We start from the raw sequence: 18,613 nt of genomic DNA on the forward strand, positions 1-18,613 counted from the left end.
ATCAGAGATCTCACACTACTCCATTTTTTTCAGTGACTTGAGCTGAAATTTTTACTGAACTCCGAAACAGCTGGAAAAATTCACTGTATTTCCAACACATAAAGGGTGTATACTGTTGATATATTATCTGCCTGTAAGATTTCTAAACAAAAAAGAAACCTATTGATGGTAAGAGCTAAAATGTTCTACATCCTGATTTGAAGATAAAGTCAGGAAACTGAATGAAAACATGTGGCTGGAGAAAAGTCATGTTGGTGGCAGGGCCACAGTCTGGAGTCCATTCCAAGTTTTCAAGTTGCAGGTTGTACTCAGAAACACATCTATTATAAGAAGGTTGCATGGAGGAAAGTCTAAATTCTTCTCTATTTATAGGACTCCAGATCCTTGTAGGGGGATATAGCCATGCACATATGCTCACCTTCCACAATCATGCCTCCTTGGATCTTTCACTAGTAAGATGCTCTACCTGTTCTTTGCCACTCTTGCATCTATACTGTGGCATTTCCATAGTGAAGGCTGTCAGGAAGCTTTTGTAGGTCTCTGAACTTATTTATAATCATCATTTATTTAAAATCATCAAAATTATTGACTTAATTAATGCAATGTCCACTGTGAAAAGTTTGAGCAAAGAAAGAGCTGATGATCTCTTGAGATATGGTCCACCTGTAAATTTCTGAAAATAAAATGAAATGCAGAACTGGAGAAAGTTTCAAGAATGTTGCTCAATTTTGTTGTAGCAAAAGGTTGATAGAGAGACTTTGTAAAATATGTAGAACTTCTAGAAGGATTATGTATACATTAAGAAGATTTGTAAGTGGAATAATTCTCCAAAAAGTATGATTTAGCTGTTGGGAATGGTAGCTCATATGATCATATCTGCCATACTCAAGCCTAAAACCTATCCACTTGGTGTCCTTAGGAATACTTGAAGGATGTGAATATCCTTGTACAGTATCTTCTGTGCAATTCAGTGATAAGTCTTCTGCCAGAAATCTCTTAAAAGAAAGGGTTCATATTGGGAATCTCTTCACTCAGGCTATTGTAAAACTACCACTTACACAAGTAACAAGCACTAGATACACAAGTGTCCTTTTAGATTTCAGCTGCTGACCAAGCAGTGTAGTGCAGTGCAGTGATGCTAGCTTCAGTCAGTCTTCCAGTGCACGATAAAGCACCTAGACACCTTTGCACATTTAAAGCCCATCACATGTTGAGAACATGTCTGCTAGGAAAAAAATAACAAGTGCAACATTGTGGTCATTATTGTGTTTCATAGCCAGAGTGTAACTGACTAAACAAGGTATTGAAAGTTCAAAATGTATAACCTTGATTTTCCAGAAAAATGCAAGTGCATGGCTGTATGTGTTAAACATAACAACAAGCCAATATATGAGATGCCGTTCAGAATATAATCAGTGTCATTTTCCCTGTCTATCTAAATTTAGTTGTCCAAGAAAGCATGCAGTAAACAAATGCTTTCAGTTTTTATTTCATTCTTTGATCACTGAAGTGATGATGTAAACAGCTCTAGTAAATCATATTATTGTGAATAATGCACATCAAAATTCTCATTGTCATTTGTGGACTTTAAGACCATTTGAATAAAGTTTTTGGAGAGTGATTTGCTCTGTCTTTTGCACCTATGAAAACTAAGGACCATATCCTATATGCTTCTTTATTTTGTTGATCCAGAAGAAATTAATTTTACAAGCTTGAATTCCTATATTGAGGAGGCATGGAGTTCTGCCATGTTTCTCATTAACACTTTCCACATGCCAGAAGCATGAATAAGTTTGGTATAAATACTGATAGAATATCCTGAACTGAGAAAGCATCTGAGCATGTGCTAGGGCTTTACTGAAGTCAGCAGTAGTTAAATACATGCTTAAGAGATAACCAAGAAAATATTTGTCTTTGCCTAACTGGAAAAACTTGGTAATAATATAATAAACATAATAAATAGATTATGTTTAACCCTTTGAGAGTATTTCTCTGTGGTATACTCTATGGTATAACACTTCTTGCTTTGTAGAAATAAGATATGAGTTATAGCCTCAATGCCTCACACCCTCCTTTTAAGGCATATATATATATCTTTAAAGGAAAAGTTATCCTCTTCAGATTTTAATGAACTTACCTATGGCTGAAACAACAAAATAAGGAAAGAAGACTGAAATTATATTTTTAACTTCAATTAATAAAAATGCCAATTACCTCCTTATTTTTCCTGTATTTTCAAAAATTTATTTTTATGTTAAAGAATATTCTATATAGAATATATAGAATAAGAATTATTATTATATATAGAATATATATAATAAGAATATAAAGAACAAATATTGCCTCTTCTATGAGTTTGTCATTAATGCACTTCTTTTATAGTCCACATTTCTGAGAAAATAACAGTTCCCAAAATGTTAAGTATAAGTATACATGAAGTCTGTTCAATAGGTTCTTTACATCTTATGTTGAAGATGAAGTAATCTTCATTGCAAGTGTGAGATATTTATCAAAAAGCTTTGCTTCTTGACTAGAATATTGTTTTGTTCTGACCATGAGGGAGTGCAAATGCCTGCAAGTGTGTATACCTGCATGGGAAATACAATGTCCTGGTTATAAATATTATTTTTCTCACCAACAGATATTTCCTGGACTGATTCTCTCAGACATTAAGCCTGCCAAAAGAATGAAGTTCAAGACAGTCTGCTATCTTCTTGTGCAGCTCATGCACTGTCGCAAGATGTTCAAAGCGGAGATCCCTTTCTCCAATGTCATGACGTGTGAGGATGATGATAAGGTATTCCATGTGGGCCAAGTGCACTCTTTGGGCATCAATTCCAGGACTGCATCAAGCAGACCATCTTTGAGAGCATAGGGGGTGATGTTACTAACTGATAAAGAAGTTTATGGTGTTCCTGCTGGAGCTAGAACAATCCAATTCCCACAGTAAAGACAAAATTTAATTATAAAAGGCCTCAAATTTGGAGATGCTATTGGAAAAGCCAGCATAGGTGAGCTAAGGGCTTTTTTCACCAGGAACTAGAATTTCTGAAGCTGTTTCCATTCTTTTAAACAAATAATCTTTTGCATATTTTGTCCATCCCCATCTGAAGCTGATGGTGGCAAATGGAAACCAACAAAATAATTTTGTTTCTCCAGATGGTTCTCTGAAATATGAAAGGCAACTGATTAACCAAAACCCCTCTTTGTCCGTAATACAAATCTTAAACATAAAAGTCCCTAATACAAATATAAATTCCACTTTCTTGGATGCCAGGTAATTCCATAAATCAAAATTTCCTTACATACTAGTGGCCTGGTTTGCTTCTTTTCTGTATAGGAATCTGCCTGTTAATTTATGGACAAAAACCATGAGAGGTGCTCATTCCATTTCCTTTGACAGCAGGTGGCAATATTACACAGGTCACTCCACCAGTGAGTGGTGGCATGTAAACATTGGAATCAGCAATTCAGCTTGACTGATTTCTTCACCTGTTTGGGTTTTTTTTTCCATTTATTGAAGACTCAGTCTAAATCTTACTTTCAGAAAGCATTCAAACTTTCATATTTTATGTTGTATATGTGCTTGTGTTTCCTCTGCAGGAAAAGGGGAGAAAAGTAAATTAGTTCATTTAAAACACAGTTTCAGTGAAGACTTTCAGAAACTCCAGATTTGATTTTGAAATTGGCCATGTACAAAGCTTTCCAATTGGGATTTATTGTTATCTTTGAGTATTTTAAAAAATATCCCACACATTCTTTGAATCATATGCAATACTTTACAATGTAGATTCTTGTGTATATGTATGTATAAATATGGTAATATACACAGAAAATCTCCTTGTGGATTTGTTAGTGATCTGATGATTTTTTTTTTTCATGCCAGAACCTTAGCAGTAAAGTTCCACAATGCTATCAGTAATGGAAACAGTTGTTCTGGGCTTTTGTAACTTTTATGTACCACATCATGGATTTATAATATATTATACTAATATAAATACACTGTATTGCAACGTAGAGTTTTCAGTCCTCAAATCATGTAAATAAAGGAAAACGAGTGGGGTCTTTACAGGCTTTGAAGCCAGTACATTTCTGAGAAACATAAATACTGGATCTTGATCATATGTATGACATGATATAATATACTGTGCAAAATAATAATAGAGATACAAATAAGAAACGTAGAGGAAATTAATTATATGTAAGAAGCAGCTATTTTGATTCATAATAGAAACTTTAACCCTGTTTCAAAATGGCAGAATAGATAATATAATTTATTCCATATATCAGAATAAAACCCATATTCATCTACCCTCATTTCAGGTCTTAATGCAAAGAAACATCTATTTAAATGCTGTTTTTATCCTCCCTGTTGTTATGCTCTAGGCTTAAATCTGAATTGCAAAAAATCCTTGAAGATGTATTTCTGCTGCAACTAATGCAATATATATGCTAACTAATTGTACTTTATTGAGAGCAAAATAGTCTATTTCCGACAATATTCCTAAAAGCACTCAATTTTCCTACAAATTATTGATACAAATGTTTCTTCAAGAAAACAAATTTCTCTCTGTTTAGAAACACTGAAAATGGTTGTTTGGCTGGCAATTTAAGATCTCTAATCAATGTATGTCCCTAAGATTAGTTTTCATGTTGAAACAATTAGTTCTTTGCACCACAGACAATGTAATCTTGATCTGATAGCTTGAAGGAAAATGTAGGCTTATAATTGTTTACTGCTTGTGTAACCTCCTCTCAAAGTCAGCAAAGCAAGGCTTGAAAAGTTAGCTTTGCTAGGGTCCATTTTTCTTCACAAACAGAAACTAAGGTATCAGTCAGCAGATAACCCTTCTCACTATTCCTAAGGATTTAGATATAATATACATATAAATTTTGTAAGCTAATGAACTGCTGTAGTTTACAATTTGTTCACTGATGAGGTAGTGCTAATAATTTCTTGTGAAATAAAAAAGGAAAGTGCCATTCCTGCAAGTTTATTTAGATAGTGATAACCATCTTTTTTGCCACCTGGATTAAAAGGATTTGTTGTGGTATAGCCTCTAGAATGGGCTATTTAGCACCGAGTGTCTGAAGAGAGAAATTTTGTTTTCTTCTTCAACACCTTTCTGACAGACTCTACTAACTGTATCCTGAGTAGACTTATTATTTCATAATGTTTTGAACTGTCTTGAACTCTGCAGATGAAGGATAAAAAATATTCCTTTAACTTTACAGAAATAGCAGGACTTGCTGAGTTTTGTTGTCAAATCTCTTCTGGGAAGTAGGTTTGACACCTGTCCAGTCATAGAACAGATACATTCTAAACCATAATGATTTAGATTTAAGTGCCCTCAACTGAAGGTTGAGTGTTGCTGAGATGCTGCTCACGGTCTCCTGAGCACTCTCTGTGAAAAATGAGACAGCTTATCCAAAATCCCTTTCAGATATGCTCACTGGAAAGGACTATGAGTAATCATTTTGTAGTTGTGCTGTCTCAGCCGTGGAGGAGCCATTTAGGCACAGGTTAGTTCTGATAATTTGTTGGATGGCTCCATCTGGATCTTCAAGTGCACTTGAGGCATTACTCAAGAGGTCTTAACAAGAGAGCCAGTTGGGTGAGTTAAAGATAGCAATATTTGAGGTGTCAGACCCTCTTAGTCACACATGGTCATTGCCCAAGACTTGAAGGTAAACTATTGTTTTGAAATATGTATTGTCACCTAGACAGTAGGACTTGTGTTATGAAGGCTCTGGTTATCCTGTCTTCAAGATGTCCAGAGCTCCATGTCTTCTGTCAAGAAAACAAAGAAAAATAAAACCATTTTGCAAGGTAAAGTCACCTTGACTGGAAAGTGATTATTTCCTCAGTGGCAGAGGAGTGTCAGGGCCGTATGTGGAAAGAATTTCTAGAGTTTTCTCATTGGTTTAAATGATACCATGATTTCAGGCAAGGAATTTTAAAAAGGTGATATTCACACTGAGATAAGAACTCTGTCTTTTGTAGTTGCTCTGTTTAATGAATTCCACATCCTCTCTGTGAGCTTGAAGTAATATGAACAGCAATGAAAAATCTCACTGCTAATAAAATCTGTGCTTCTTTCTTCATCCATATTATAGAGGAGAGCATTAAGGACAGCCTCTGAAAAACTCAGGAATCGCTCCTCTTTTTCTAACAATATTGTATACAACACTCCGGGAACTCGAGTGAACAGATACATCAGCCGCTTGATAGAGGCCCGGCAAACTGAGTCTGAGATGGCTGACTTGAACTTCATTACCCTGAAGTATAAGCAAATTGAGCGTGAAAATAAAGTAAGGGGGTTTAAATTTATTTTCACTGATTTCACTAACCATAAGCCAAGTGGCATTGGGATTTTTGTTTGGGCTTCATGCAATGTTTAAATTCTACTCACTATCTTTAAATACCCCACTGGACTGTCTCTCAGTTAAGAGGGTGACATAATCTCTACTAATCTAATAATTTTCCTATGGAAACACTTGAAGGGGATAAAAAGAAAGACTGGTATTGTCCTACTTGTCAGGATCCTACTCCATGTTATATATCCTGTGTTTTGGTATTTCTTTTGCCTCTCCAAACTGCCTGAGTCACTTGTTTAATGCTGTCTCATTGCAATGTGTCTGCCTACTCACTCATCTGCTTTGGAGAGGTGTTAACGACAAGAAGATGCATAGGTAGCCTGATAAATATTAATCCAGAAATTCTAGAAAATATTTTAAAAAACATTAAAATTTTGGAAAAGGTTGCACTATTACACCAGTGTGGCAGTACTGAAAGCAGGGAATTTACTCCAGTGTAAAAGCATGCATACCAGTTATCAATTGTTCCTACTTTGTAGGGTTGTGGGTTTTTTTGTGAAATACAAATTAGTTGTATTTACAGCCTTTAGTTTGTGTGGATGAACAAGTGTGGGTGTCTGGGTATATATAAAATATTTACTGTCTTCATTTTTTCCTTCCTTTAACAGTACCACCAGCTTCAGGATGAGTACTTCACCAGTGCTGTAGTTCTCTCACTAATTCTAGCTGCCTTATTTGGCCTTGTCTACCTTCTAATAATACCACAGTAAGTTTCTATCTTTCACCATCATAACTCAAAGTGGCACATCCTCAGACATCCTGCACAAGTCAAAAGTTAAAGTCTTGGGAATGGGCACCTGGGTCTGTATCTTCTCACACAGGAGATTCTCTGTTAGTATACCCCCAGTCCAGTTGTTATCTCTTTTACTTGTCCACAGAAGACACTTTTCATTATCTTTTTTTTCTTTTGTAATAGTATGCACTTAGAGGAAAAAAATACATTTCATATTTTGTTTAAACTTTCAGTGGTTATTTTAAACTTATTTAAAGCATTTCTGCATTACAAAGGTGTTACTGCAACTTTTCTAAATGTGTTTGTGCTAATTTGGATTAAGTATTTCAGGTATTGATAGCTACATAGATAAAATAATACAGAGTTTAATGGTAACAAAGCATTGAAAGTACTCATCCAGCTGCACTGAGGCCTGCATTTATAACATTCATTGAAGATTTTGGTATCAACACTATCCCTACATAAACTGCCTAGTGCTTATATTGGCTATGCACACATTACTTGCAGTCTGACCTTGACTGTGCTAAAGCAAACATAACCAAATTATGTGTTTGGAAGGTCCTATGCCTATTGTTGAGTGATTAGTTAGTTAGTGATTACCTCAGATTTTGTCAGTTCTATATGAATGCTTACTAAATTAAAAATAATTAGACCACTTTCAAATCTAGAGGTAGACAGAATTTTGTGCAAAGTATAGAAATTATTAATAATAAACTTTTTCAGATTACAATATAAAAACATTAAAAATAAAATTTACTCACTTTTACTAATGATAAGGATTTCAATGGGAATAGAACTAGACACAGGATAATGCTTTTGAATATTCCATTTAAATTATGGTCTTTTCACAAATCCCCAGTTAGAATAATACTTCTATGTTCTATTATTTCGAGTTGAAAGATTGAAAAATACTTTATTCACTTTAATAAAATAAAAATACTAATTTGTAATATAGTAACTTTCATCTAAAGAATTCAAAGTCACTGGCAAGAATCATAATTTACATCATCATTTTCAGACTAATGACTCTGCTGACTAATTGGAGCATGATTAAGAAGTCTTTCAAGTTCTTCTTCAGTAAGCCACAGCTGTATATATAGCTGTACACAGGAGTTTTGAATAAGGAGAAACAACATGTATCAGTGCAGTTGAAACTAGAATGAATTTCTAAGAATCATATAACAGCCTTTTGAAAAACCACTGTCACTTAAAAAATGCTGGACAAAGATTCAGTTTAAGTAGTGATCTGACAGTCACACAAGCTCCAGAAGAATGTCACCACAGAAAGTCATGAAGATGGACTGGGTTAGGTAAAAAAGCCACCCACTGAATGCACCTAAGTTCTTTCTTCCAGTGTCTGAGTGGTGGCTTCTTACAGCCAAATTACTATTCTTCTTGGGCTCTCCCCTTGCTGTGACACAGATGTAAACATGAGCTAAATTAAAACTTTGGAAGTATAGGAAAATATCCACTCTTTCCAGAGTTTGGAGCTTTAAGCTGCTATTTAGATTGCCAAAGTAGTTATAGGTATGGCAAGAGAATGCAAAAGCCAAGACAAGGTTTGCAATATTTTACCCTAATGGGAGAAGTGATATATCACAGTATTTCAAGGAGGAGGTTGATCATCTAGACAAGAAAATGTCATAGGAAAGTCAATTACTGCATAAATATACAGAAATCAATGGCATTGCCATTCTCACAATTCCTATCATCATCTGAGCAAAACAGTTTCTCAGCTAAAGACATATCTTATATTCCCAGATGGAGGTGGTCAAAGTAAGGCTATATTCCTGTCAACCTAAGCTGTCCAATTATGGAGGCACATACACAGCATAGCTGCTAAAAGTCCTGATTATGAGCCCTTCTAATGCCTGATTCTGTGTTTATTTAAAAAAAAAAAACAAAACAACAATGTAGCCCTTTTTTGATGCCAACCCAAATGTCTGTCAGGGTCCCACTCAGCATCACTGTCAGTTGTCAGCTATTGCTGCATTACAAAACGTTGTTACAGACCTGTCCCTTGCATTCTTTTCTAGCATGCTACCATCCTGAATACAAGTGAATTCTCTAAAGGCACAAGATCCTGCCTTGATTAATACTTGTATTCAGAATCCACACTAACAGCACCCAGAGTCACCTTCCCATTCTGGGTACGTGTACTACACCACTACTCCCTGTTCCTATATCAGCAGGAACTGTTACATGAATTTGAAATCAAAGTCAAATAGTTAGAAACTCTACAGGAGAATTGCACGCTTCTGCTGTTAGAAACCCTGTATAAACAATCTTTCCCCAGTAATTGTCAAGGGCACAGATACATATATGCCTGAATCCATTGCTCACATGGCTTCTGGACTGACTGGTTTGTTCTCACAAGTTAGAAAAGAGGGTGTGAAGATCATGTTATACTGCTGTCATACAGCCCTGATTCCATAGTTGGCATGGGGCCAGGCTGCCCTTGAGCAGAAATCAAATGTGCCAACACTGGTGAAATAATTTTTGGTCACATCCACAGGGTACTTTTCCAAGAGAAGTTTTCCAGAGAAAGAAAGTTCTAGGTTTGCACCCCTCTTTTCATTAAGAACAAGCCTATTTTTATAGATCAGAAGAGGGAAGATTTAGAATCTAAAAATTATTACAGCATCTTTGTGAAACTTAAGATTTGTCTAACCATCGAGGAAGAATCAAAAGGAGGGAGTTTTTCTGTTTCATTGGAAGGCAGTCTGGTCTGATTTTATTTGACTGGCAAAGTGTCTGAATTGAATGATTATTGATTTCTGAATCTTTGAGAAAGAGAAATGAGATAGAAAAGGCATCTGGTAACTGTTAACACAGCTGCCAAGGCCAAGTAATTGAGTTACACACTCCCCTTACAAGAGTCATCATGCTGATTACTCTGCACTAGCCTACAATTAGAAAGTGTCTCTCCTGACGACCACACATTTGAATTTTTGAGGTGCTTTGATATCATTGGTCAGAGTGGGGACCATTTACAGCAGCATTTACTTATTTCATAGTCTTGAGAGCAGTGGACATCACTGCTAAATTTGTGATGGTTCGTGTAAAGTGAGGTAGAGGGAGAGAACCTCCACCATTTATTTAAAATGTATTTATTTAAAATAGTATTTCAGAAGGAACCCAACAGCAGTTTGTTCTCATCTATTACCCTGTTGCATTGCATTACTTCTCTTACTTCTATTGTGTTTTGATTCTAGGAGTACCGTAGTTCTCGTTCTCCTGGTGTTCTGCATATGCTTCCTAGTGGCTTGTATTATGTATCTACATGTCACACGAGTACAAGTAAGTGATTTAAGATTTTGTGACTGTTCTTCCTTTTGGTGGCCATGCTATGTTTGTCCTTTGGAATATGAAGCCGTCAGTGTATGCTTCACAGATTCACAGAGTCTGAAATCTATGTGTTTTAAAGTTCCTTGGTAAGTAATGTGTTAGACACTGCAAAACCAAAGATCAGTCATCTGAAAGTAGGCATTTTACATGAGTAATCATTACAGCAGTCTAGCATTCAGTGCCATTAATTCTATGCTTTCTTTTTTTGCTAAATCTTCCTTGAACACCTACCACTAAATATTGTGCTTAGATAAACTGCTTTAGCCTGACTTTTACTCCTTTCTGACCACAGAGCACACAGGTTCTCCCTTTCATTCCAGCTGGTCTGGGTGTAAAGTCCTGCTAACTTCCCCTCTGTTTTCAAAATTTTTCCTGCCAAAACAGCAGCTGTTTTGATAGTAAAGCACAATGTTTTGCACACACAATCCTTGGCCTTTTCCAAACCTTTAGTAATGATTAATTCTCCTGCATTATATTTTCACAACAGTAATGATGCAGAAGGACGTTTGGTTATTTTAGGGGAGAAATAGGTCTGCCAGAACAGAATAAAGCATCTAATTTTTATTAGATTAAAATTTTCTGATGAAAGAAATCTGTATTGGATTAATAAAAATTTAGTCTTTTCAGAAAACACACCTACACAGTTAATCAGCTTTGCTGATTAGCACACCCTAATTTTAGTTTTAAAAAGTGCGCTTTGGCAGAAGAAAAGCATGTGTTTTCATGGAAACATAAATTGTATATTAGCAAAGTGTCAGGTACTGAACAGAATTCTATTCATGAATTTACAAAATTATTTGGGAATAACTTTGATGATTTTTTTTTTATTAGGGCAAAGTAGTTTATAATCTGTTTTTCTCTCTATAGATGATAGAAATGCAGACAAAGTTTGTAGGATGTAACTGCTCTTTATACCACTTCCCTGGGGCTAGTGCAAACATAAGAAGTGTTCCATCTGTTTTGTCAGTCAAGAAAATTTGTATTTATTCCAGGTTCCTCCAGAGATTCAATATTATACAGGCTCAAATCCAGCATTAGAAAAATTATTAGAAAATAAGGAAATATAAGACCTTAGAATATCACAATTTAAAACTTTGTGGCTAAAATTTCTCTTATTATAAATAAAATTAATGTGATGTGGATAATGGATATACAATCGTAAAACAATCGTTTCCCTATTTTAATCAGTCTTATGCAACTTACTTGCTCTTTCACACTGCACAAATGACTCAGCTTCTCCATGCTTTAGCATTAAATACTTCATCCATAAAACCACTTTGACAATATTCCACTTACCAGTTACCTAGAATTTTGGTAATCTGACACTACTTAATTAAGTACACACTATTTAATAAAAATTCAAATAAAATAAAACAAAGAAAATTAAGCCCAAAATTCTATGCTCTAAGAAATGTGCATATGCAGTCTTAGAATTATTTAAAGTCAGAAGTATAAATCTTATTAGTCTCATAACTTATGTTTTAATGGTTTCTTTGCCATTTTGACCAAATAACCTAGCATGTCAACATTTAAAACATATATGTATAACAAAAATCAAAAATAATTGTGTAATGTGTCAGGACATGTAAACTGTGAATCTGTATTTTGCTTTGTCCCTATTAACCATCCAGCATTATCTTCAAACCATGGGTATTATCTCTTTAATAAGCAGTAGACAACTTATTTTGCTGCAAACTGAATCAGTGGAATTGATATTGTTTCTTCAAACAAAATTATTTTGTATTTTATCTATATGGATAAAACCACACATGTTCCACTCCATTTGTATACAGGATTCTGATCTAGTTAAGTGGACAGTTTGATGGCTAATACCATCAAAGCATTGAGGATGAGACCTCAAGTATGCCAATCTGTTTCATTAATTGCTAGTACTTATACTGTATGGAAAATTAGCTCAGATCCATAATACAAATCTACTGTTGATATATTGATTGCTCCACACCTACTTTTACATGAACTTAACCTATAATAACCTTAAGCCAGAATATATTTGTAGATCATAGTTCCTTTTTTTTTTTTTTTTTTTTTCTGTAATCTCCGTATTCTCATGTGTCCCAGCCCATAGGAAGTTGATTCATCTATAACTATCTCAAACTTTTAATAATGTGTTTGCACATAGAGGGAAAATGTCTCTGCATACGTGAAAGGGGTTGAATTTCAATGCAAGATTTCTCTTTTGCCAAGGCTACAGTAGCCTCTCTATATGATTACTTTGTTGCCTGCTGGAAGTGATGCTTTTGAGGCTAGTGATACCCATGAAGTGAACAGTTTTTCATCAAAACTGTTGACTTTCATCCAAAAATCAGGTGTTTGCTTGTTCCATTTGACCTTAAGTGAAATTCAACCTTGATAAATCTCAGCTTCCTCCACTTAAAGGGCACAGGATAGTGCCCACTTTAAATCTGTTTCTTGGATTGGGTTCTTGACCCTTGAAGTCTCTAGAAATCCTGTGGTTTGAAAGATACATCCAGATAATAGATGCCCCAAACATTCTTAGTGCAAGGGGAAAGGAAGCAGCTTTACCTGGAAGCAGAGTGGATCAGAATGACTGGAATGGGCCTAAGTAGGCAGCCTGACAGACTTACCCTTCCTCTCTCACATTCTATCTCAGGCTTCATAGCAGCGAGATCTTGACACTTAATAGTGTGATAAATGGAATCAGGGTAAAAGTGAAGATAAACAAAATGTTCACATGACTCCATTTCACCAGATATTTTTGTTCTCTACTGCTGTTTCTGGCAAATTCAATATTTCTATGGGTCACAATAATTAAAACTACCCTGGCTTTTAACCTGCCTTTTATAACAGAAGACATATATACACCACTCCAACAATCTATGCTATCACTGTATGTTCTCTTGGATCACAATTTACAAGGCAAAGGAGAAGAAAATTTGCAAGGCAAAAGTTGCTGTGGGTACTTTCCCCATGAGAGCAAAATCAAATGCCATCCTAGAATATTATTTGCATCATGAGCAGACATACAACTAAAATTTGTAAGAGTTTTAATTATAGTGTGAAATAATGTATAGCAATAGTAATTTCACATTTATTATCCCCAAAACTGTGATTACCATTAAAATACACCTACACTGTAACAAGTGTTATGTCATGTTACTACACAACAGTAACTGCAACTTCATAATTTGCAATATAGGTAAAATTCCTGTTTCCCTTATTCACTTCTCTTTATAGACTACTAAAATTAACAACTCCACTTTAAAAATATTTTAAATATTTTATCAATAAATCCTTTTTTTTTTCTTTCTTTCTTAGTGTTTTCCAGGGTGCCTGACAATACAAATTCGTACCATTTTGTGTATTTTTATTGTGATCTTAATATACTCTGTGGCTCAAGGCTGTGTGGTGAGTATTTGAATCAAGTTTCACTTAAGTTAGCATTCTGTTTAAAGAATAAGCTGGTGGGGTTCCATTAAACACATACCATATTCTCATCTGATGAATTCCTACTTGTTTTATTATTCGTACTTGCAGATCATGCTTCTTCAAAATTAAACCCCTTTGCTGCAATTTGAACTTGGCTTGAGACAGTGTATTGAATTAGGAATGGCAAAGCTATTAGCAAATTACACAGATAATACCTATTCAAAACCAATATCAATTTATATGTCAAACCTTATCATCGTGTAGATTACTGGTGTCATGTAATTTATGGAAAAACTGTTTTTAAATGTTTAACTAGTTTTAAATGATTTCTAGTTCAATGGCTAATATTTTGTGACAGACAAAGTATGGTCAAAACAATATTACTATTTGTGTGTGGCAATTTATAGAACAGACTTCTGTGTAATAATGGGGATATTTTTAGTCCAGGCAGATCAGAAACAATGGAGAGATCTTAAAATCTTGACAGTTTTGTGTAAAGAGGTGTTTACTCTGTGCTACTTATATGATCTATTCACATCTAATGTCTAAAAAGTTTCTGTTGTATTAAACGATGTGCTCAATACTTCTGAAAATCTGAAAACTGAGCTTCCTTTACTGTACCTTAGCAGAGAGTTCAACGTGGTGGACCTCTATTCAAATGGTATTCAAACTTCCACCTAAGTATTTGCCAGTCAGTTGCCTTGACAAATTTCTTAGTGCTCAATTTTAGCATTTTGGCTGCTAATGCTAATGAATTAAACATGTTAGGGTACTCAAAGGAAAGAATTCATACAAAAATAGCACACAAAACACAATTGGAAATGCTGAGAAGGCAGATGTTTCGAATCATGCCTCTCTGCAGGAATTCAACAGTATGTTCTGACCATTCAGAGGACGTGGGTAATTCTCAGTGCCGAGATGCCAAGAACCATATTTTGTATTTTGTATTTCATATTTTATATTTTGTGTATTCACTCGTCCCTGGATCTACCCCGAGAACATAATAACTAGCTTATCCCCGTGAGCTGACTGGGCAGAGGATCCATTTTTTGTAGATTCCAATGTCCTGAAAGGAACCAAGAATAACTGATGTTGAGACATTTCTGGGAATTCCTGAACATAATCTGTGTGAGTAACACACAGCCCTAATAGCACGCAGATGTATATATGGTTCCTAATGTGGACATAAGCACAAATTGCACAGAGATTTGCAGTGATTCCAGGCTAGCTTCTCAGCAAATTCCGTGTGTCTGGCTTCGTGAACCTTTGTGAATCAGCCTCCACACTTACTCCTGACACTTACTTTGACCAAATGAAGCAAGCACCACTGTTGCCACTTAAAGATAGCAAAAATGAGAAACAAACATCATAAGCCCTAATGCAATGCTGAACAGTGGAAGACAGATTAGGATTCACTCCAACAAGGCAGTGATCATTCAGTTACAATTTAGAAAACAACTTTATCCATTCCTGAACATTCCTGAACTTTTAACCTAAGGAGAAATGTTTAATCAGTAGAAATTATTAGTTCCTGCAAAGTAATGCCTCTGGAATTCTCATCTGTCAGAAGAGCTAGGTGTTGCTGTTCCACTACTGGTTGTACGGCATATTATGTTTTCCAATTTATGATGGATTGCACATCACTGATGAAGCCCTCTTGCATGTGTATGTTTTTGGATGAGTTTAATATGAAAGCATTTTAAGGATATTGAAAATCCCATTAAAGGGATTTTTCATTTCACTCTCTCAATCTCATTTCATAGTGTTACCCATTATGAGTTTAACCCACTTTTTTTTATTTATTATGTCTCATCTTTCTAAGTTAATACAACCCCCTCTAAAATACATAGTTTAATCACCCTTCAGGATGTCAGTTACTTTTACAGCATGCTATAAAATGTCATTGTCAGTGGTTGGGATGAAATAAAAAGGTCTTATAACACACTTCAAAAGAGATGCTTAAGTACAGGGCAGGGTTTATGTGATGGTGCCTGTTAAATCAATTTCACACTACCATCCCACTCTCCCCTACTTATACTAACTCTTATCCTTTTCCTTTGTAAGGGGTGAAGGTTGGACTGCAGTTAAAACTGGAGCTCTAGGGACTTGCACTATTTGCCAGAAATTCCTCTCTTCCTTGGGTAACAGCTCTGAGATATGTACATGACATTGTCTTTAGGAAAAGCAGGTTAGACTTCCCCAAATTTCCCATAAGAAATATACTAAAAAATTTATTTCCCAGTGTAAGAAGGAAATGGAATTCCTTGGATAACTGAAATGACAGAGGTAATTAAAGATGAGTCCTTGTATTTGAAACATATGTGACAGCAGAAGTAGCTGTGAGATGGAAAAAGATAGTATGTTCAGTTTTTCACTCAAAATGTGTTTTACTTCATATTTAAGTAATTGAAGTTTATATGATTTATACAGTCAATAAAACAAACATTTATTCCTGTGCTCTGACAAGAACCTTTTTCACCTGCATGGCCACAAAAAAATGTTAACTGAAGTTTCTTAATTTTGCAGGAATATCCTGGCTTGAGAATCATTTAGGTTTGAGCACTGAGAGGGAAATTGTTCAAGTAATCCCAAGTTGGTTGCCCTTATTGGCATCTATTTAACAAATCGTGTCTCTCCCCTAAAACTCAGTGGAGGATTGCAGGAAAAGGAAATTTTAATACAACATTGAGCTGAATGGGAACTCCTCAGCCATATTTTTTCCGATTAAAAATGAACTACAGTCAGCCTCCATAGCAACTACATTTCTATTTATTTCATATTTAACTTTCTTCCTTTCTCACCTCTCCTGTCTTTTCTAGGTTGGCTGCATGCCTTGGGTTTGGAATACCAATTCCAGCAGCTCAATAGTTATAATTTCTCCTGGTGGAACGAATAAAACAATGAATGAACTTCCATGTGAGACGGCCCACTATGCTTTCCTTTCCTGTGTAGTGGGGACTCTCACCTTGGCAATATTTCTACGCGTATCTTCCTTGCCAAAAATGATTCTCCTGCTTTTTGTTACAATTTTGTACATAGTTATTCTGGAACTCAGTGGTTACAGAAAAGCAGTGGGGTAGGTATCTTGAAAAATTAAACAATGGGTGATTTTCTATAGATAGTCACATATTGACTACTTATTTCTGAATTGTCCTCTAGTGTTCAGTGCTGCCTAGGACTGTAGCCTCAGTAGAGCATAAGAAATACATCAGTCATTCTCTCCCCAGCAATTGTAGGATCTAGTAATATCCATCAACAGGTGATCAGCTTTTGGGAGCTGGCAACAGTTGCCCCGTTGTTCCATAGTTTTATGCTAATGCACCCCAGCTGAACACACTGCAGTCTAACTATCATATGGAAAAACACAGTTAAAAACTTAACTGCAATATTTCAGCAGACCTCAACCAATCCCGATTTCAACTAAGCTTTTGAGCTTTTGGTGTTTTTATATTTCCTAATTAAAAGCATGCACACGCATTACAATAATGCACAGTATCTAAAAAGCCTCAAGAAGTTGTATGTTTGTGTGATGCAGTGATCAGATGTGCTATCACCCATCTCCCTGCCCAGATGAGCCTCTTCAGAAAAAGCTAGTGATTAGGAGGTACCCATGTGTTCTAAACTAAACATCTGATATTAAAAATGTGCAGTGTTGGGTATCAGATCTGGAATAACCCATTTATTCTTATTTTTAAGGGGCGGCTCCTTTTATATGCGTGGCTATGAACCAATACTAGCTATTTTGCTGTTCTCTTGTGCTTTAGCACTGCATTCAAGGCAGGTGGATTTGAAACTGCGTCTGGACTACCTCTGGGCAGTGCAGGTAAATCACAGGACTTTATAGTATCCATGCACACAAAATAATGTCTGACTCTTTGAACTGGTTTTTAAATACTTTCCGGACAAATTACTTGGACTCAGACACTCAAACATTTTCATATTTCTTGGGGTTCACAGAGAAAGATTACTTTAGAGCTTTTTTTCCACACACTTATAAAATTCATTTTTCCTGGAGAAGTGATTTTTTTGTCTCTTTGCAGTTGCTTCGGTATATCATCAATCAAATCATACATTTATATCTAAGATGCATTAGGAATAAACTGTTATCAATATAAATTTTAGATAAAAAATTAAATCCATGGGATTTTTTTTATTTTATATTACAAAAAGGAGTGAAAGTAAATCAATATTCAGGCAGAGTGAAAAGAAGCAAATAAAACTGATAGAAGGAAATATTTAAACCTGTATTATACAAAGAAACTATGGACCTCTTTCCCAGAGGAAGATCAGAAATTTATTTAAATACCAAGTGCAGGGACCTCTATTGAAAATATATTTCCTAACTATCAGACACAGCAAAAACCTATAGAAATAATAATAGCCATAACACGGGCCTCAGGATATTTCTACCTCCTGTCAGCAGTCTATTCCCACCTCCAAACTGCTTTACACTGGTCCCCAAGGGAAGGAGAAAGTTGAATATTTAAGTTTATTTTGTGGAATTTGTAAGTTATCCTTACAATAAAGCTTACACACCTGTAGTTGACAGAGGCCATATTATGTTCTCACCTGCACCCTGTTAAGTATTTTGTCAAGAGGACCATTTAAATCTTCATAGCAGTTGCTTTTATACCTAACATCAGGACTGGAATACATGGGTTGCTGGCTGACTGGAACATATCCCTGGCTCCACTGTAAAACATAAAATGGAGAAATGAGTTATGACTTAGTTCTATTACCTTCTGC

General features: G+C 35.4%; 1 protein-coding gene and 1 long non-coding RNA gene across 4 annotated transcripts in view; one reads left to right on the forward strand and one right to left on the reverse strand.

Moving 5' to 3' along the window:
* Nucleotides 1-18,613, forward strand: part of ADCY1 (adenylate cyclase 1) — a 141,474-nt gene that overhangs the window by 105,158 nt on the left and 17,703 nt on the right. The window contains exons 8-14 of the mRNA XM_086843586.1: nucleotides 2,642-2,797; nucleotides 6,118-6,312; nucleotides 6,987-7,084; nucleotides 10,327-10,411; nucleotides 13,757-13,846; nucleotides 16,687-16,943; nucleotides 17,564-17,690. Of these exons, the coding sequence (XP_086699712.1) occupies nucleotides 2,642-2,797; nucleotides 6,118-6,312; nucleotides 6,987-7,084; nucleotides 10,327-10,411; nucleotides 13,757-13,846; nucleotides 16,687-16,943; nucleotides 17,564-17,690 (1,008 nt within the window). The remainder of the gene's footprint in view (nucleotides 1-2,641; nucleotides 2,798-6,117; nucleotides 6,313-6,986; nucleotides 7,085-10,326; nucleotides 10,412-13,756; nucleotides 13,847-16,686; nucleotides 16,944-17,563; nucleotides 17,691-18,613) is intronic.
* LOC111923698 (uncharacterized) overlaps nucleotides 16,668-18,613 on the reverse strand; it is a 55,672-nt gene continuing 53,726 nt past the window's right edge. For 2 of the 3 annotated variants that reach the window (XR_015274390.1, XR_015274389.1), the window contains one exon: nucleotides 18,482-18,559. This is a non-coding gene — a long non-coding RNA (uncharacterized LOC111923698). Of the gene's footprint in view, nucleotides 16,748-18,436; nucleotides 18,560-18,613 lie in introns of those variants that run through there. The other variant, XR_015274391.1, reaches the window with a different exon arrangement.

The sequence above is a fragment of the Cyanistes caeruleus genome, chromosome 1 (assembly GCF_971803275.1).
Source record: "Cyanistes caeruleus chromosome 1, bCyaCae1.hap1.1, whole genome shotgun sequence".
NCBI classification, from domain to species: Eukaryota; Metazoa; Chordata; class Aves; order Passeriformes; family Paridae; genus Cyanistes; species Cyanistes caeruleus.